Source organism: Teleopsis dalmanni, chromosome 1 (assembly GCF_002237135.1).
Source record: "Teleopsis dalmanni isolate 2A chromosome 1, ASM223713v2, whole genome shotgun sequence".
NCBI lineage: Eukaryota > Metazoa > Arthropoda > Insecta > Diptera > Diopsidae > Teleopsis > Teleopsis dalmanni.
The window spans coordinates 155,077,953-155,100,252 of NC_051846.1; the positions used below are offsets into that span (position 1 = coordinate 155,077,953).

Genomic DNA, 22,300 nt, shown 5'->3' on the forward strand with positions numbered 1-22,300 from the left:
AAAGTTTAAGTGGATTGGCGATTCCTGATAATCAACGCTGGACATTGTAAGCTGCCCTGATGTACCAGAGAGGAAACGACATTAGTTGAACGCTGGGTCCCCGCGAATAGAAATTTTCTTGTAAGACCTTGGACTAGGCTGACAACTACCCCGGCTAGGAAAAAGTAGGTTCATTACACAGTATAATTATAATTAGGTGTGGTTCACACACATATTATGATATAATAATGTATAATTATGATTATGATATATTATGTATAATTATGATTATGATATATTAAGTATATTATAATATATGACAATATGCATGTTAACGATAAATAAGCGGCAGCAACAACAATGCCAAACACGCGCAAATTATAATTTGCTGACAGTGCGTCTACTACAGCGTGAGAACGCTACATTCAACATTCACGTGGCAGTGCAACGCGATCACCCAAAAATTTCGGCTACAGCCCAACATTTCAAAATTATTAAAGTTAGTTCTAATTAATGCTTTAAATAAAGAAGTAGCATAGCTACGTAAACAAAGTAATTAATTTTTATTTTTTTTATAAAAGAAATAAGAAAAAGAACAAATTGGCGCCCAACGAAATTCTAAATTGAAAATAACTTTGTGGAAACAATAAGTGGATTTAAAAATATAAAAAATTTAGAGTACTTTAGTAAGTACAGAGTACAATATAGTAGAAATATGGTCATCGACTTGACCAGTGAAAGTGACCAAGATAAGGAAATTATAAAAGAGCATACCAGAGCACATCGAAATGATAGGGAAAATAAGAAACAATTGCTAGAAAAATTTTACTTTCCACGTATGGCAGCAAAAATAAAGAAAATAACCTCACAATGTAGGATTTGCAGAGAAAACAAGTATGAACGTAATCCAAAGAAAACACTAATTCAGGAAACTCCAATACCACAGTTCGCAGGACAAATTATTCATATTGACATATTCATTACAGGTAAAAACGTTGTACTTACTGGTATCGATAAATTTTCAAAGTATGCGCAAGCTAGAATTCTTAATTCAAGAGCAGCGGAGGATATTAAAGAGCCTTTACGGCAAATGCTGGTTTCTTTTGGTGTTCCAGAAATACTTCTGATGGATAATGAAAAATTACTTAATTCATCGTCTATAGCGTTCATGTTAGAAAACCAATTCAACATTCAAATTTACAGAACCCCACCATATACTAGTACGTCTAATGGGCAAGTCGAACGTTTTCATTCCACTCTGACAGAAGTCACGCGTTGCTTGAAAGCGGAAAATGGCTACAAATCATTCTCCGAATTGCTAGATAACTCTGTTTTTAAATACAACTACACTATTCATTCAACCACGAAAAGAAAACCGGTCGAAGCATTCTTCGGTAGAAGAGTGAATACTGATCCGAAACGATTAGAAATGGATAGAAAAGAAAATATTAGAAATTTGACGAAAAAACAGAAAGTAGATCTTACATTCCATAATAAAAATAGAACTCCATTTAAGAACTATGACATTGGACAAGAAGTTTTTGTAAAAATTAACAAAAGGCTAGGCACTAAACTTTCTCCAAAATATAAGAAGGAAATTGTAAAAGAAAATAGGAATAGCACAATAGTAACAGAATCAAAAAAAATTGTTCACAAGAATCTAATAAAAAATTAATTTGTTTACTCTCGTAGGTTACTTATAGTTTGGTGTCATGCTGACACACAGTTACTGGATTATTCTAATTCACAATTGATAACAATAGATGCAGGTTCAGCAAGAATTCAATCTGGATCATTTAAAATTATCCATATAATCGACTTAATCGAGTACGGAAAATTAATTAATAATTTGGAAAGGTCCATCGAGTTAAATATAAAACCCCATCATCCTTTATACCCCATCCTATCCTTCGAAACTAATAATATAAAAAGTTATTTGGCTAGATTGAAAATAAAAAAAGGATATAAAAGATCCATTGATATAATTGGCACCACATGGAAATGGTTAGCTGGCAGTCCACACCGCCACGATTTTGAACTTTTAACAAACAAATTAAATAATGTTTTAGAGAATAACAATAATCAATTTATTATTAATAAATTAAATGTACAAAAAATTAATGAATTGTCTCAAATAACAAATGAAATATTGAAAGATATAAAAAATGATGAAAATATTGTAAACCAATTGGTCATTGAATTAAAATTTAAATTACAAGCACTTAAAGAAGAACTTATTAATGTAGAATATGCTATCCATTGGGCCAAAGCAAATATTGTAAACTCTTATATTTTATCAAATACTGAAATTAATATAACGGAAAATGTAATAAATAATGAAAATTTTCCTTATATTAACATCGATGAGGCATTAGAATTTGCTGAAATCAGGATTGCCTCTAATGGCAATAATATCATTTATATTGTAAATTTACCAACTACTTTCAAAGAAAATTGTAAAAAAATAATAATTAGAGCAATAAAAATAAAAGATAAGATTAATAAAATTCCATTTAAAGAAATTTTAAAATGTTATGAAAATAAAATATATGGCATTAAAAGCGAATGTAAATCATACAATAGTTTAATTATATGTTCAGACAATGATATTGTTAATATAAGTAACACGTCATGCATTCCGAAATTACTCAACAGCCGTGTAGCCAACTGCAGTTTAATCAATAATCAGCACATTCCCACAGTAGAAGAAATATCACAAGGAATCCTCCTGCTTAACCAGTACAGCGGTAACATAAGCATAGACAATGAGATAACTAAACTAAATGGTACATATGTAGTGAGGCATCATAACGCCACAATTCACATCAATAATAAATATTTCATATCCAACGAAATATTAAACCACCAACCATTACCAGCAATACTTCAGCCTACAGCAAATTTTGGAAAAATTGAAGAAGTCCTTTCATTAGAGATGATGAAGGAATTACATGTAAATGACACAAAATATATTGATAAATTGGATATAGGAAACAAAATAAGTCTTACTACAAATATGACACTAATGGTAACAGCTTTTGCAGCATTAGTTTTCATTGGCATTAGGGCCCTTCGCAGGCACAAAGTAAACTCAATAATAGAAGCGCAGACCGAAACACCAATTCCACAACCAAGGGCAAATATTGATTCAGTCCTAACTCTAGGAATCGAGAACTTACCATGTCAATTTAGACCTACAACATCAAACGAGGACGTTTGAATTTAAGGGTGGAGGTGTTAACGATAAATAAGCGGCAGCAACAACAATGCCAAACACGCGCAAATTATAATTTGCTGACAGTGCGTCTACTACAGCGTGAGAACGCTACATTCAACATTCACGTGGCAGTGCAACGCGATCACCCAAAAATTTCGGCTACAGCCCAACATTTCAAAATTATTAAAGTTAGTTCTAATTAATGCTTTAAATAAAGAAGTAGCATAGCTACGTAAACAAAGTAATTAATTTTTATTTTTTTTATAAAAGAAATAAGAAAAAGAACAAATTTGCATAAATCAAAACTGTGTCAATAGAATAAACGGTTTCGAGTGAAACCATATGTAGAACACCTGCATTAGTTAATAGTACACCATTTATTGATAAGTTATGTCTGTAAGAATATTATATACGTCTAATTTGGGTTAACCAATTAGACGCAAGCATTATAAGTATTAACCAATAGAATCAATACATAAGATTCTATTGGAAATTAGTATTAAGAAACGATGTTAGACTTAAGAATAAAAATTAATAAAAATCAGTCTTATTTGGACACTCAAAGCGACGCGTCTTTCTTTTCATAACCTAAGAACTTTACACTAGAATAAGTATAAATACTTATGATTTTTATAATAAAAATAGATTCAATTTAACTTAAGACAATGTTACGTCTTTTACTTGAATCGTGTTCTATGCGGCATTTAGATGCTGACAGGACAACAAGCTGCTGAAGAGCTTAGCAATACTCTTCTCTACATTGATAGGTCGCTTCCACTTACACTGGTCGATAGGTGACCCTTGAATCCTTTCAGGATTCAGACATCATTTGGTGATATAACTACACAACATCCTGCTCAACCATAACATAACGATCCTACAATCATAACAATATTAATAATATTTTAATTAACTTTAATGGATAAAATTTTTAAAACAAAATCGGTACCGTATAAAAAATTAATATACTGTAACTATATCGTCACTATATCGTATATATTATCGTGGAAGCGATAAACATTTCGAGAAAAATTGTGAAATAAAAATTAAATCACAATCAAAAAAGAATCAACAGCCGAAGAAATAATACAAATTATAAGCAACTTTTAATTAATAAAAAAAAATAATAATAAGAAATAAAAAACTTTAAATATACACTTATACACAACAAACATGGAAAATCTAGCAGCAACAAGAAGAATGAATGAATTCCTGAAACAAATCACAGCCTTTACTGGAAATAGGAAAGAGCTGTCAATATATATAACAGGTATTTAAAAGATTTTACCTTTGTTGATTCCACTACCAGATGTGGAGGAGCAATTGTATTTTTCCCGAATATTATATACAATTGAGGGCAAACTAGCAGACATAATACGGAGAGATAATCCAGCTAATTGACCCATTTTAAAATCTTTTAAAAATAATGATGTAAAAATATTTTATCTCGAAGTAAGAGAACATTTATGTAGAACAAACGATTGTATTCATTTGTCAGATAAGTCCATTCAAATAAAAGAAATATATTATAGAAAGGTAGAACGCAATGCGTTACATAATTTTAGATATGAGGTACCATCTCCGCATCAAGCGGCTATTATTGCTATTCATTGTGAAACTCTAACTGAAGCATACGAAAGATGATTGGAACAACAATTAATTGACAATGAAATAAATATTAATATATTACCATAAATGAAAACTATCCTATCCCAAATATGGATAAACATTAGACAAGCTTGGTAAATGTATGTATTTCTCTACTAACGATTTAACTAAAGAATTCAATCAAATTGAAATGGATCGATCGAAAGAAGACAGTATTCTCCACACAGAATGGGCATTACGAATTTATGAGATTTAAAAAATGCACCCGCAACCTTTCAAACATTGATGAATACAATTTTAGGAGAGTGAATCGGAAAGCATTGTATGGTCTATTTAGATAACATAATAATATATAGCACATCGCTTCAAGAACACATGCAATCATTAGACAAAGATTTAAAAAAATTAGCAGAAGCAAATTTAAAAATACAAGTTGATAAAAGTGAATTCTTGAAAACAGAAACTGAATTTTCGGGACGTATAATTACATCTAAGGGGATTAAACCAATTAAAATTAAATATATATTGAATTATCCAATACCAAAAATTGAAAAACAAATCAAACAATTCTTAGGTTTAGCTAGTTTTTATAAAAAATTTATTAAGGACGTTTCTAAAAGTACAAAACCACTTACAATATATCTAAAGAAAGATAAATTATACCCACAAGGAATTTGTCAATGCTATTGAAACGATTAAACTTCTTATTACAAAAGAGCCAATTTTAGCATACCCGAATTATGAAAAATTATTTACCTTAACTATGGATGCTTTAGACATAGCCTTAGGAGCTGTTTTAAGCCAACAAAGCCATACACAGCAATTCAAAAAGAATTATTGGCCATATTATGGGCTACAAAATATTTTAGATCCTCAATAATTTTGCAGTGGCTCAATAATCTTAAAGAGCCCAATGCTAAATCACAAAGATGGAAAATCAAATTAACTCATTTTCCGCCGCGCGGTAAGAATTCTTATCAGTACTTTAACTGGTAACACTTAAATGTCCCTCTAGAATCTCGTATTTTACTCAGTTTTGGTCTTAAATACTGCTGCGTTGCACTCCCTACCATCACTGATTATTCCCTAGCTTTAAACCGCTATCACTCTTATTATCTGGAGTCCCATATAGACCTTGGCCTTTATTGTAAGTCTATAATGGATGAGCACTACTGTAGCATACATAATAATATAAACAATAACATCCGTTACTCATTTCATGTGTGGTCTACTTGAGAAAAATATTATTTACTTATTCTTAAGTCACACCATATTCGCAACAGCATTAATTGCTGATCTTGCAATTATGAGTCCAAGCACTTTGAGCTGCTTGTGTATTGTAGTGTCACATCAGACCATGACCACACGTAATTCAATGTGTGCGATATGATGATCTGACACTTTAACCCAAAACACTTCAAATCAATATTTATAACCCAGAAACCCAAATTGTATAGCACAATAATTTATAAGTTGGTAATTCGACTCCTTTGTTTTGTCATTTCTTTATGACAAACGTTTTAGTGCATAGCGAAGTATAATTACTTCAGCATGTGCTTGGCAATTTGGATTTCGGAATTTAGAACACATTAAAATATGTCAAGTGTTGTGCGGATCATATTGCAAGCAATTGTGCATGCAATATGATTTGCCCTCTTTTACAGTTGGTCACCATATGTGTGTCAACTATTAAGAAATGATATTGTTGACCAATGACGTAAGTATATAGAAACTAAGAATTATATTAACCAATAGAATTTAAGTAAATAGTAAAATGTAAAATAGATTATTGTAAAACCGAACTATGATCGGTATGAAAAATATAATTGTACGACAGTCGAGTTCTGAACGTTATATTGAAAAGTGTACACTAAGTTTGTTAATATGATAAATAAAATAAATAATTGAATTTGATATTAAAAATAAAAATGTGTTTGAATTTTAAATTTATGGACCTTAAAACCTCACATGGCGATCCTGTGTTTGAATGTTGGGATTGTACCCCACATGGCGATCCTGCAAATTTGCCAAACGGCAAACGGAAATATTAACTAAATAATATATTTAAAAACTTTAATTTCATAAAAAGAACTGCATTCGGCTCTAGAATCAATGTGCTAAAAGAAAAATAAAAAGTGAACTATTTTTACAAAAATTTAAAAATTTGAATAAATTTAAATGTTATATCCTCTATACAAAAAAAAAAAAAGAAAAACAATGTGCTATTAGAAGTAAAGAGTGAAAGTGAATTAATTTTACAAGATTTAAAATTTTTTTTACTATGCAAAAATTTCACTGCTTTGTTTGTGGCAAAAGCTTCAAACATAAATATATTTGAAACAGGCACTTATATAATCATAATTATATAATAAAGTATGCAAATGCCATAGTAAAAGACAATGACAGACAACATTGAATATAAAAACTACAAATAATAAATATGAGCAAATAAATGTGAAAATATATACAAAAATAAAAGAAAAATCCAAAGAAAATTTAAATTATATTTCTAAAAATTAAAATTTGTACTTTAATGTTTTTAAACTTAAAACTTATAGCAAAAGTATGTGAAATTTATACATAAAAGCATAAAAACGAAAAATAAAATATTTTGTAAAACAAACAAAAAAAAACACTCTGTGGCAAAAACTAAGTTTAAAACACAAAAGAGATTGTTAAACAAAACATAAACAAACAAAAAAAGGAAAGCAATAAAAATAAAAATCTAACAATTGGAAAAATACTGAAGAATACTGAAGAATAATGGGCTGGTTTTCACAGGACGTACCTCAAACGGAACAGAAGACAACAACCAATAATCTACAAACAGTTGGTGTCAACACAGGACATGAACAGGTAATATTAATTACAATAGTTGTAATAATAGTTATATTATACATCGCACATAAAATTAATAAATATATAAAAAAATACGTGCATAAGCATGCACACAGAAATTTATCAAACGATGTATAATACAACATAATATATTACAACTTACTATACAAAAGAAAATTTTTGAAAGAAACAAAATCTGTTTAAACAAATAGAAAAAAAAAATTTTTAAATAAAATTTTTAATTGTATTTGTAAAAAAAAAAAAAATTATATTAAAATTATATTGAAAATTATCATTATATAAAAAAAAAATAAAATGAAAAATATATGTTATTATTATACCAATCTGAATACAAATTGTATTAAATTATATTAACTATATTAAAAGAATTACATAAATGAATTAATAAATTAAAAGTAATAGAAATGAAAATTATACTGTTTAAATATTCTTTAATGGTCATTGTTTCATTACCTTTGAATAAAGTTGTACAACGATAATACCTATAAATATCGTATTATTTCGTATTTTTACTAATATTGTCTCTGATATTTCTTTCTTTTATTGTTGCTCTACTCTGTTCAATTCCCTCATATTTATGTTGGTTGATATAATAAAATATTTCTCTTTTTCTAAAACACTGTAACGACACTTTTGGTGACGTTCAAAAATTTTTAGTTTTTGCTGGGGTATCCTCAGCCGTCGTCCAGACTCGTGACAATATATTTATAATTTTGCCGAGACGTTGATTTTAGAAGAAAACAGAACGTGATTTATATGTATAAATTATATATATAACTTTATTTATTTCATAAAACTTATGATTAACAAAGTTTAATTAAAATTCATTGGAAACATTTCTAATAATAATTAAAAAAAATTATGTTGATGCCAAAATTTCCCACTTCTCCATATACTACTTGTTAAAAGAATCTTAGCAAAACCCGTGTGACTTCTTAAGCCCCTCTTCTGTTGTTAAAAAAAAATAAACAAAACATTTCCTCCGCGCTGTAAAAAAACTATTTGACCGAATAAGCCAGGTTAAAAAAATACACATAAGACAGGAAAGGAATTTTACACTACGTTTGACTCAAAGAATCAGATTTGTGGCACAATGTGCCAGATGACCAATAGGCCAGTGTACTTGTTTCAGGAAAAGTAAAATTTCAAGTTTTGGTAAAATTTACCAGAAGGCCCAATGAGCCAGAGTACTTGCTCTTTCACTTGTCGCAAACCAAGTCTCCCATTATACGAAATGCGCCTCCTTTTATATCGAGCATACCGAAGCTTTTTGGTGTAGCGTACCGGTATTCTTTGCTGTACTTGACTTCGCCGTGAAGTTGAACTTTGTGTTCTACTGTTTTTCCACTTCTTCTGCTTCGCCGTGATTTTTAGTACTTTTTTACAACGTGCCGTGTTTTGTGTGTGGTTCTTTTATTATTTAAATAATATATATAATAGTAATTTAATAATAATTAAAACGAGGTATAATATATATTTTGTGATTTTAATATTTTTACCAACTTAAATGTGAAAAGAAAAGAAATATTAAAAGAAATAAAATTGATGTTGGCGTGCTTAGTTTTTTTGTTGTGTTTTGTTTACGCATATAAAAATAAAATTGGACAACCAAAAGTGTTAAACTGTTTTGGGTTTTTCGTTTACGCATATAAAACTAAAATTGAACAACCACGAGTGTTAAATTGTTTTGTGTTTTGTCTTATTTATATATAATTGTAAAAAAAATAGACATTTGTTTAAAATTTAAACATGTTTTCGCCAATAATTGTTCATTGTTGTTGCGTTTATAAGTGTTCCATTCATAAAAGTTTTAACAAAAAATTAATTTTTTTTTCCGTATATTTTTAGAATTTACACATTTCATGTTGCGATGCCCGCGGTACATTGGCATCCAGGATCACAGGTAATGTCCATGATATTTCAAATAAATATTTTAATTCAATTTTATATTTTCCAGTTAAGTCGCCTTCAGTTATTTTCATGTGAGTTGTTAGATATATTATGTGTAGTGGTGGCGGTTATTTAACACACAGACTGTGTTTTTCTCTTCTTCTTGCTTTATGTAGCACAGAAATTTACTTTGTAAATTTGTGTCGTTACAACACTTTAATGGAAATTATTAGTACTCACATAAGTGAAGTACAAAGTATACTAAGAAACGCAAGGAAAGCTAGTGTAAGAGGATACACTAAGCAAACGATAGAAGAGAAACTAAATAGATTAGAATACCTGAAAAATTGTGTTAACTCAATATATATTGAATCCAAATTAGTAGAATCCCAAAACCTCAAAGAAATATTTTTTGAAAAATATTCGATTACACATAAACAACTTATTAAAATGTCATTAACCGAACAAACTGACAACTTAATAACCCATAACCAACCCATACCAAACCCACCAAGGACGACACAAAATACAAACACAAGGATGGCTTCGTATGACTCAATTCTGGAAAACGTAGAAAAGGTTCTACCCACATTTCAAGGAAGACAAGAGGAATTAAGTTCATTCCTCCATAGATTACAATTGTACGATAAGAAGATAACAGAAGTGAACAAACAAGAGTTCTTGGAATACATTGTAGAATGCAAACTTCACCACAATGTACGTGCTAGAGTCTCACCACTGGGTTATCCAGACACATTACAACAGTTGATAGAGAAACTTACCAAAGCTTACGTTGCAAAGAATACAGTACAACAGTTACTGCAAAGGATCAACGAAATGAGACAAGGTCACAATCAATCCGTTACAGAATTCAGTGACAAGATGGCCAAACTACTTTCAAGTCTTAATAACATCTCTTTACTTAAGAGAAATTATAATATAACTTCACCACAAGCTGAAGGCATTCTTATAAGCAATGATGAACACGCATTGTTTGCCTATAAGAAAGGACTTAATGCAACCTACTCACAAACGGTACAGGCTGCACAACCTAAATCTTTTCAAGAAGCTAGGGACTTTGCGGAAAATTTAGTTTTTCCAGATCAACGACAACAGGTTTTATATACTCAACACTACCGTGGCAATATGTCGCCACAACAATACAATCAAAGGAGAAATTTCTCTAACCATTTGAATAGGAATAATCAAATAAGAAACCAATATAATAATAATAGGCAGCATAATAGTCAAAGAAATCAATATAATAATCAAAGAAATCAATTTAATAATTACCAAAATAATAACAGTTCAAGAAACCAATATCAAGGAATTCAACGTAACAACAACCAAAGGTACCAACGTAACAATGGTCAAAGAAACCAAAACTATCAACATAACCAGAGAAACACCTATAACAGGAATATGAACCAAAGACATGTTCGCTTAACATCATCACAGGAAAACTACATGCGACCAGAGGAAAACCAGTAGAACTCTCCTCTGGTAAAACTAAAAATAATATCTACACGTATAACCCCAATATATCTAATTACATAAAAGTATTTTGCCAAAATACTAACACCTTCATAAAATTATTAATTGACACAGGTGCAGACGTGTCAATAATTAAATATAAACACAACATAGATTATAATTCAAATAAAACCTTAATATTAGTTGGAATTACAGACAGTTACAGAACATCTCTAGGAACCACAAACCTACAGATAAAATTTTTTTTTTTTTTTTTTTTTTTTTTTTTTATTGCTACAACTATTTACATTATAAATAACGAGTAGCTTGAATCTGATAAATACTATACATACATAAATAAGCAATTTATTTTCTACACAAATTACTTTACATTCTAATTCAATGCCATATCAGCGACATTTCGCCGTTTTAATCGTCTCTGTTGTCCATACGAAGTTATGATGTTAACAGCTTCTATGTTGACATGTTGCTGCAACCTCAGTTTGTGTCTTGTTGCTTTCTGTTTTGATGAAACATATTTACATTATGCATTTTCAGTAGTGGAGAAAAATTTTCCCATAGAAGTCGACGGTATCATTGGAAGGGATTTTCTAACAAAATTCCAATGTAATATTGATTATTACACCTTTTTACTCACAGTAAACAACAACGAACAAGAAACAACTGTTCCCATTTACTACAAACCAATAGTAATTCAAGCAAGAACAGAGCATATTTTACCGATAGATATGTACTTCGAAGAAGACACATTGCTAATTTCTCAAAAAATTGACAAAGGTGTTTTCATCGCAAATACCATAGTTCCCGGAAAAAGAAACTGTCATGTTCGAATTTTAAATACTAATGAACATGACGTTACACTTAATAGATTAAAATTCCAAAACCGACCACTTAAACATTACATGTTGCCTGAGCAACAACGTTTAATAATCCCTTAAATAAAATATTAAATATATGAAAACAACAGATACTTGTTTAAATAATAAAACATTAATAAAAAGATATTACACTACACCAAATTCCTAGTCGCTATGCGCAACCACCAGACCCCTACTCCCTTCCACTCCATGCTACAACACCTTTTCAATACCACTCAAGAATTCTTAAAAACACACGGCGACATACTACTAGTGCAATCCGACAAGTGCAAGACTACCATACTAATCTATAAAACATCTTACATTGACAAAATTAATACGTGGTTTCAGAATTATCTCGCCATTGGATCTTGTGTCCAAATTACTTCTGACCGCGATCAACTTGCGCGTAAGATCCAGGTCCAATATCGTAAAGTCATCCGCCCTTTATGTCGCATGCATAATCAGGACCCTCAACTATACCCCTCTTCTATTAATGCCAGTCTCAAAAAATTACTATTTGATTTACCAACCATGCCCTATCTCTACGCCACAATCAAAACCCATAAACCTGAACATCCGATTCGTCCTATTTGCAGTCCGCTGCATTGGTATTATGCCTCTATTTCCTCACTATCACTTTCCAAGATAAGCTCTCTTGCCACAATCTAATAAACCCCGATCACTTGACTGATCATATATTACAACTACGCCCACGTCCTGGTTATGTCCTTGTTACTATGGACATAAAAGATATGTACCCAAATACCCGAGTTACACGCTTATGGGAACTCTTACAATACTTCATGAATGAAGACTGGTTCAAACAGGCTTGTCCTATTGAATGTTGAGCTCTCTCCTTGATTTTCTTTTACATAAAGCTAGTCTTTTCACATTCAACGGTAACTTATTCCACCAAATACAGGGTCTGCCCCAAGATGGGGGGTCTTCTGGTTTACTCGCAACTATTTTCTTAGATTCAATGTTAGAGCTCCATTACAGCCAATTATTCTCATCCCATAGCGTGCTAACTTGGTGGAAATATATAGATGACGTCCTCCTATATATGCCTTCTGTCACCGTTTGCAGTTTTATGGATTCCTTTCCTCTATGTAAAGGCTACGATGTGTCATATACTTTAGAACAACCAGAAATAGGTTATGGCCCTCTTCCCTGTGTCAATTATCTCGATTATCGCATATTCCATTCTTCTAATAGATTCTTAATTAGCCTCTACCATAAGCCCACCGAATCACTCCGTCTGACCCATTATACATCTCACACCTCAATTCAGAATAAACGCTCAGTAATTAGATCTCATTTAAGACGCATATTATACCGCACCAGCGATACCTTCCTCTCCAAAGATCTATCCAATTGCATTTCAAAACTTTTAGTCAATGGCTACCCAAAGTATCTCGTCCAACTCGAAATAGAAAAACTACTCACAAACTACACCCAAACACACGGGCAACCATCCACTCCTGCATATCATATCATATCTATTATATATATATATCATATCATACCATTATATCTATTATAGGTTCTGGTTTATGTTTTATTGGTTATGATGATAACTATATACATTTGTAAACGTTGTATTATATGCTATGTGTTATAATGGTGATTTGATATTTTGGTTTGAGATGTGGTGATGGTTGTGTGGCAGGATAGATTTTGGTAAGAATGTATACTGGTTATTGAGTTTGTTTGTAACTACTTACTTGCAAATTATGTAAATTTAAGAGTTATGTAAATTATGTAAGTAGGTATGTAGATATTGAATCACGTGGTGGTTGGTAGTGATAGGAAACATACATACTTTCTCTTATACGGACGATATAGTGACATATGACATTATGTTTGAATTTTAATTGTCCCATATCCACTCTGATGAGCCTGGGTGGTTCCCAGGCGAAACACGTCAGTGGGAACCGACAGAGGACTGGAACTTATTTCAGCTTCCGAATGAAAGTTTGTGGGAATTTTAATTCCATATTATATGGACGTGTGAGTGAACTGATAAGACTATTACTAAATAGATTTAATATTGTAGTATTTTATAGTATTTTTGTTGAATTTTCTTTGGGTATAATTTTTTAATAACTTTAATGATTTCTTTTGATATTTATGTGTTATGATTTTAGTAATAATCTTGTAATTTTTTAATGTGTTTAATATGTTCAATATGTTTACTGGCTTAATATTAAATGTTTATTTAATTTTAATTTTTGTTGATTGTGGCTTTAAGTTTGGATTCTAAGATATGGTGCTTGATCATTTTATCGTTCATTGTGAGCGGTGAAGGGGTTAATGCGCTGTATAGACATTACATGATATAATAACTTTTAGTGCATAATCATATTATTTAAAATTTCTATTTACATATTTAATAATTTTGAAATTAATTTTTTAACTGAATACATATTTTTTAATTTAAAAAAAACGCATTTTTAGGTTTGGTAGGTTCGAAAACTTATGCGAATGGAAAATGTTCGCATATTTTTTAAGGAAACATTTGAGAAGAGACAGTATTGTGCAGGCGTCTTTCTAGACATAACTAATGAATCGACAAAGTTTGACACAAAGGATTATTTTGGAAACTTGAAAAACATTTACCATACAATATATTCTCATTTATCAAAAACTACCTCTCAAAAAGAAGATTTGTTATAAAACAAAATTCTTTTGTCTCCAATGCATTCCCCATTATGGCCGGTGTACCCTAAGGTAGTGTACTGGGTCCCTTGTTCTACCTGAATTTCATAGCCGATATGCCAACCAGTGACTATACAACAACATCGACATTTGCGGACGACACTGCCATTCTCAGCCATAGCGACGACCCTTTCACAGCAACAAAATCAGTTCAAGACCACCTTAAAAACTGCTAAAATGGATAGATCTCTGGAGAATAAATGTTAACGAATCGAAAAGTGTACACATAACTTTTAATCTACGACGAGATACCTACCCTACACTTCATATTAATGGGAAAGTAATACCCCAATGCAATGACACAAAATAGTTAGAAATGCACCTCGAATGAAGGCTTACATGAAAAAAGCACATAGAAACCGAAGTAACCCAATTAAAACTCAAGCAACAAGAACTAAACTGGCTGATAAACAAAAGTTCGAAACTTAATCTTAGCCATAAAGTGCAGTTTACAATACAATGATAAAACCCATATGGACCTACGAAATTGAACTCTGGAGCTCTGCTTCTCCATCAAACATTCAAAAACTCCAAAGAGCTAAATTAAAAATTCAAATTTTTCCTAAAAAAATTTGTCTTCTCTAAAGAAAAAATCTGTTTTATGTATACAAAACCAAATTACAAATAACGTGACATTGTTTATTTTGGGATAAAATATTTTGTATCTCTATTGGCGATAAATCTATATCACGTATTTAGCGATAAGATTATATGTTAAGTTACTATATAAGCAATTCAATTTTATAAATAAATTTAGTGTCTTACAAACATTCAAAGCGTAAAATTTTACTTCGGGGTAATATTTAATATTTTGGTCCTTCGAGCCTTTTTGTATCCCCCACCAGTGGTAAGATACTTAAGATTTTTAGAATCAGTGGAAAAGCGTACCTGTGGCTTAGACAACAGGATAAAATAAAGCAAGTGTTTAAAATTGTGAAAGCGTATATGTGGCTTAGACAACAGATTATATATTAATATCTACTTCTTTTCGGGTTTAATAAATTTAATCTGTCGAACTTATTAAGCGTTCCTGTGACTTAAACAGCAGGTTAAAAAATTAAACGGTTATATCGGGCGCGTTCTGTAAAAAAAAAGTGTTAAAATGCCTATATCAAGAAGCGCAGCTGAGAAGCAGTTTGATCGACTGAAAGATATTGCATATATGCTGTAAATAAAGGAGAAGGAGATCGGCATGCTAGAGATGTCGTCAGCAGATATTAAGAAAAACAAAAAGTGTTTAATTAATGCATGGCGTTTATACACTGAGTCATTTGAATTCATATGTGAAACACCTTATAAGGAAGATCCTCAATTAAAAGAAACAGATGAGGCTGCTTCAGAAGCATACAAGAAGATTCAAAAAGTATTAAATGATTTGTTCAAAATCATGCTTGGAAAGCAAAAAAGTCTTCAGATCCATTTATAGCAAGAATCCTCATACGAAAACTGGATAAAGAAGGTTTGCTGAGGTATGAACAATGCGTTCAAAAAACAAAGGAGGTTCAGACAGTAAAAGATGTTATGGCATTTTTAGAGCAACAATATTTAGCGCTGGAATCGGTTGGCTGCAAAAAAGGAAATATTACAGGCCAAAAAGTAAAATCAGCAAATGTCTTTCAAATTTCTCAAAAGCAATGAATGTTTTGTAACATAATAGGTCACTCGGTTCTTAAATGCCGGAAGTTTACTCAGTTATCGGTAATTGATAAAAACTCCTGGATTAATAAAACGAAATTATGTAAAATATGTTTTGCACATAAAACGGACAAGAAATGCTATAAGTTGGATAGAATAACAATAACAATAATAACTAAATAAATTACGAAAAAAAAAAATTGTATATAGTTAATTGAAGTATGTATATAGGAATACCGATATGTAAATCATGTTATATGAATACTGTTACTTATTGCATTAGTTATCTACTTACTTAGTTTTTTTTTAAGTATTCTGATTTAATTTTCTTTTATATAATAACTAAGAATATCCATACAATTTTTTATATAATTAATTGAAGTATGTATATAGGAATACCGATATGTAAATCATGTTATATGAATACTGTTACTTATTGCATTAGTTTTTTTTGAAATACTTCGATTTAATTTTTTTTGTTTATATAATAACTAAGAATATCCATAAAAATTGAGAATATATGGTATGAATCGTGTAATGTATTTTTATAGTTATTTGTAATTTAATATAGCCTATGTGGCAACGCTAAATTAAAAATGACACATAGTTTTTGACATATAGTATGAAACGAGTCAGTTATAGTTATACAAACACATTGTACGAGAAGAGTAAAGAAAAATAAAGAAAAACTATTGCTTTAAATATCAGAAGTGGGATTACTCAGCATTAATAAAATGTCTGACATCAAAAAATTTCAGCTTCATACTTTAGTTGAATTAACAGCTTGGTTGGAGGAGCTTCGATGTAAAACAAGTGGTGATAAAAACGAATTAATCCGCCGATTAATTCAAATACCTGAGGAACGCCGTGGTGTTTTTCTAGGAAAAACGGCAAAAATATTAAATGATGTGACGCTTACGGAACATGTTGGCGCCGACGCCGATGCATGCGCAAGCAACAACAATAGTAACTCTGAAGAAGATGACAATCATATTCTTGAGGAACAACAAATTATACAAATACATAAAAAGAAGAATCAAATGAGTGAAATTGTAAGTCAGAAACAAATGATAACAGAACAAATGACAGCGAATATGAGTCGAATGAGTGTTATGAACACAAATATTGAGCGAGAAGAAAATAATAATAGTGTCTCTGCTGTACAAGTCAATTCGTTAAAGGAGAACGAAAATGAACTTTTGAAATGGGAGCTCAAACTGTTGAAACGAGAGCTAAACATAGAAATACAAGTAAGAAAAGAGGCTTCAGATCAAATTGTAAAAAATCAAAACTACAATAAATCGCTTAAAGACCTATTGTAACAGTAAAAAAGCAACTCTGAGTAATATTGAGCTGAATGCAGCCCTGCGAGGCAGCATGAAAGGTTAATGACAGTTGATACGAAGCAGGGGAGACAGAAAGAACGGAAATGACACACAAATGTGAAACACGCTCGTTGCGGGTAAAAATAATATAAATAAATGAATAATGAAGTAATTGTAACGAATAGAATAGAATTATTTGTCAACAAAATATTTTCGGTATTTACATAACCGATTACATGTTTTCACATTTCTTTCCGTTAAAATAACATTCATTTATGTATGACGCCGGGAAAAACGCGGGAAAAGACAAAGTGAGTAAATTAAAGATGAGTCGCAATAATAAATAATAAATAAAGAAATAAGAAATAATAAATCACCATGTGAGACTCCAGTGTCGTCAAGATGTCAAAAGCAGACATCAATGCAAGATGTGTTAAAAGCCATACAAGCTCTACAACAAACAGTGAATGAAGTTCGAGCTGAAGCAGTTTCGAATCGGGAAGACATAAGTAATTTGCATGGACAACTTGCCAACGATAAGTCGGTAACGCACGAAAAGAAAGATGAAATAGGTAAGATAGATCAAGATGAAGACGAACGGTGCACTGCTGAAGTCGTATGTTGAAGTCGCCGAACAGTGGCCACTTTTTCGTGCTACTTTTGAAGACACCACCAAAACGTTTAAGTATACCAACAGACATAATTTAATGCGCCTACAGAAATGCCTAATGGATGAAGCCGAGGATGTCGTTCAGTCACTGTTAATATACCCATCAAATGTACCTGCAGTTATGGAAGAACTTGAATTTCGTTTTGGCCGACCAGATTTACTAATACGGTCCCAGTTGGACAAGATTCAACAGTTCGAGAGAGTGATGGAGAGGAACGTTGATAGTTTAATTGCCTTATCCTCTCTTGTGCGAAATGTTGTAGCCTTTTTGTCATCAGCCAAGTGTGAGCAACACTTGAACCCAATATTATTAGAACAACTAGTGTATAAGCTGCCGCCTAGTGAACAATTCGAGTGGACGCGTCACGCTGTAACTCCGAAGGAATATCTCACAATAAAACAATTTAGTGTTTGGTTGAGTGAGATGGCGAAAATAATTTACCTTTTGCCACAGCCATTGTGTCAATCAAAAACCGAAAAGCCTAAAATTACAATGCCAGCTACTCAAAATTATACGCGCCGAGTTATGTATGCACAAAACCATGAGATGGAACAAGAAAATCACCTAGAAGTTAAATGTTTTGAATGTGCAGGCCAACTTCTGATAGTTACATGTGAAGCATTTTTGAGTAAAAATGTTCAGCAGCGTTGGGTAAAAGTGAAGCAGCTTCGTTTGTGATTTTCATGTTTGAGGAAAGGACACTGTAGTGGCATATTAACCTTGACCACACACAATACGTTGTGTGCGATATTTAATGTGTCACACCAAACCGAAACACTCAAATATCAAGCATGACCGAAAAACCCTAATTGTCAAATATGAAATAATTTATGAGTCAGAAATTTGACTCGTAGAATTTTGTCATTTCTTTATGACAAAATATTTGTATGCATATTTAATTGTTTCAATATGCATTTGACAATTTGGATTGCGGCATGCTCAGCACATGAATTTGTGTTAAGTGTTTCACAGATCATATTGCAAGCGATCGTGCATGCAATATGATTTGCCCTCAATACAGTTGGTTACCAGATGTGTGCCACTGTGAAATAGAAGGTAACTAATAAATGTATATAAGCTACTTTTTGTAAAACATTATATACGTCTAATTTGGGTTAACCAATTAGACGATAGTAATTTAAGTATTAACCAATAGAATCATTAGATAAGATTCTATTGGAAATTAGTCATAAGAAATTATGTTAGATTTAAGGAAAATATGAAAATAAAAATCAGTCTTATCTTGACGAGCAAAACGAAATGTTGTTTAATTTATAAATCAGTTTGTGTAACAGTTATAATATCAACACAACACAATGTCATACAGTGCCGAATGAAAAGATCCTGCGGTATAAACGGTTGCCGTAAAAATCATAATAGATTGCTACATGAGACCCAACACGTGCCGCCTATGTCTGGATCAGTTCAACAGGTTTTGAGTTGTGCCAAGCCATGTTCCGGTTTTTTTTTTAAATTGGTTCCGATAAAAATTATGGGTCCAAAGAGACAACTGAAGATTTTCGCACTTGTGGATGAAGGGTCGTCAATCACTATATTAGATGCCAAAATTGCAAGTCAGTTAGGCCTTAAAGGCAAGAAACAACACTTAACGATGCAGTGGTATGATGAAGAGAAGGTAACTCAAAACTCAACAGTGGTAAATATCAACATTTAGGGTGAAGCTGGCGAACAATATGAGATTAAAAACGTTTACGTAATTTCCAATCTAAGACTGCCAACACAATCGTTTAAAAAATCAGATTATGGGCACCTTGATTGTTTGCCGATTCAAGACTATGACGATGTTCGCCCTTTAATGCTGCTGGGCCTAAATTGTGCCAACATAAATGCATCTTCTGCATCAGTGACCGCCGGTGCATCTAATCCAGTGGCTATTCGAACTAAACTTGGATGGGTGGCGTATGGTCCAACCGGTTCAAGCATCACCGTCCATTCGCCACTGTTATTTGCCCGAGCAGAACCATCATTTAAATGTCTTGATCGTATTGTTGCCGAATATTTTAATTGTGAAAATTTTGGAATTGAAAATCCAAACCGCCGCTGGAGTCAGCCCATGATTTGAGAGCTCGTAAAATCTTGTCTGATACAACACGCCGTATCAATAATCGTTATGAGGTTGGCCTTTTATGGAGAAAAAATTCACCAATATTGCCTGATAGCTACGCCATGACTGTCAAACGTTTGCAGGGAATCAAAGCAAAAATGAGAAATAATGTCAAATTCGCAGAACGATATAAGACCGAAATTAACAAATACATCGCCAAAGGTTACGCCAGAAAACTCACACAAGATGAAATTGAAGATATCACAAAGCCGTTATGGTATTGTGGCCGCATTTTTCTGTGCAGAACCCGCATAGGCCCGACAAACTGAGAATTGTTTTCGATGCCGCCGCCACTGTTGATAAACAATCTCTCAACTCAGCATTGTTGAAGGGACCAGAAAGGGCTAAACCATTAATAGGAATACTTTTTAAACCACGTCAGGGTCGTATTGCTGATTTTCGGAGCAGTATGTTCGCCCTGTTGCGCTGAATTTGTTAAGAACCATAATGCCGAAAGTTATCGCAGCCAATATTCGAAAGCTGTATCTGCCATCAATGAGAACTTTTACGTAGACGATTACGTTGCCAGTTTCAATACAGAAAAGCACGCTCTACTAATTTGTCAGCAAGTGGTGCAAATTAATGCAAACGCCGGCTTTGAACTTCGTAATTTTTCATCAAATTCGTTAAATCTACAGATTGTCATGAATGCATGTGAAAGTGCAGAGGCCATCTGTTTGAATCGGCAGTGGAACGTAACAAATGATTCGTTTCAATTCTTAACAAAATTTCATCGCATAGCTAAAGAAGTAATCGAGGGTAAAAGGGTTCCAACAAAGCGAGAACTTTTAGGAATTGTGATGGCTATATTTGATCCATATGGCATCTTAGCGAATTTTTTACTTATTGCCAAAGTATTATTGCAAGAAACCTGGAAAACCAAATTAAATTGGGACGACTTGTTACCACCTACGTTATCTCAAAAATGGTTTCGGTGGTGGGACGAATTTTGCCAGAATAGGCAATTTTTTTGTACCAAGATGCTACTTGCCGCATCTCAACATTGCCAAAGAGGTCCAAATCCATATATTTATGGATGCTAGTCAAGTTACATTTGCTGCAGCAGTGTATCTGCGAATTAAACATCAATATGCAGTCGATGTAGTTTTTGTCTGTGGTAAGACTCGCACAGCGCCTAAGAAACTGCAGGCTGCAGTCTTGGCTACTCGATTATCAAAGCTGGTGGTGGACAGACATGACATAAACATAAGCCGTATAGTATTTTGGACTGATTCCAAAACCGTTCTTTGTTGGGTAAATTCAAGAAATCGCCGACTCAAACCATTTGTTGGGCATCATATAGCTGAAATATTGACTTCAACGAAAGAAGACCAATGGAGATGGGTGCCAACTAAGATGAACCCTTCTGACGCTGCAACAAGAGCCAAAGAGGTGCCTAAAATAAACAATGGGAACATTTGGTTAAAAGGGCCAACCTTTTTACGTCAAGAACAAAATAGCTGGCCAAATGCTACATTTTCGTTTTATACTTACACGCCAGAAGAAGAAGAGATTACGACACCGATATTAATACAATATCAGGCCAGTGAAACATTGATAGAATTTACCCGTTTCAGTTCTTTTTTTAGACTTAAACGTTCTGTTGCCTGGTTCCTAAGCGCTGTTCAAATATTCCGTAGAAAACGAATATAGTGAACCACACTTGGTGGTTCACTATATTTTATAACTTTTGTCGATGATTCGCGGTTTATCTCTGTATATTTCTTAAAACAAAAATCAGATCGATGCATTTAAGGTTTTTGTTGCGTTAGCTCAAAACATGATTGGAAAGTCAATTAAAACACTAAGAACTGATAATGGTAAAGAATACGTAAACTCAAAGTTTAAATCCTCTTTTGAGAAAAACGGTATATTGCATCAAACGACGGTAACCCATTGCTCTTAGCAGAATGGTGTAG

The 22,300-nt window shown here is 32.2% G+C and overlaps 2 protein-coding genes across 2 annotated transcripts; both read left to right on the forward strand.

Annotated features, from left to right (window-relative positions):
- Positions 1-10,003: 10,003 nt before the first annotated feature.
- LOC119666507 (GATA zinc finger domain-containing protein 4-like) lies at positions 10,004-11,044 on the forward strand. The gene has a single exon (XM_038075789.1). It carries the CDS (start codon positions 10,004-10,006, stop codon positions 11,042-11,044), a length of 1,041 nt encoding a protein of 346 aa, XP_037931717.1.
- Positions 11,045-21,413: 10,369 nt separating this feature from the next.
- On the forward strand, positions 21,414-22,034 carry LOC119666508. The gene has a single exon (XM_038075790.1). The coding sequence runs from the start codon at positions 21,414-21,416 to the stop codon at positions 22,032-22,034; it is 621 nt and encodes a 206-aa protein (XP_037931718.1).
- The last annotated feature ends 266 nt before the right edge of the window (positions 22,035-22,300 follow it).

Bases quoted from the DNA above. Each gene is read 5' to 3' on its own strand.
- LOC119666507 (XM_038075789.1), top strand. From the start codon at position 10,004: ATGTCATTAACCGAACAAACTGACAACTTAATAACCCATAACCAACCC.
- LOC119666508 (XM_038075790.1), top strand. From the start codon at position 21,414: ATGGATGCTAGTCAAGTTACATTTGCTGCAGCAGTGTATCTGCGAATT.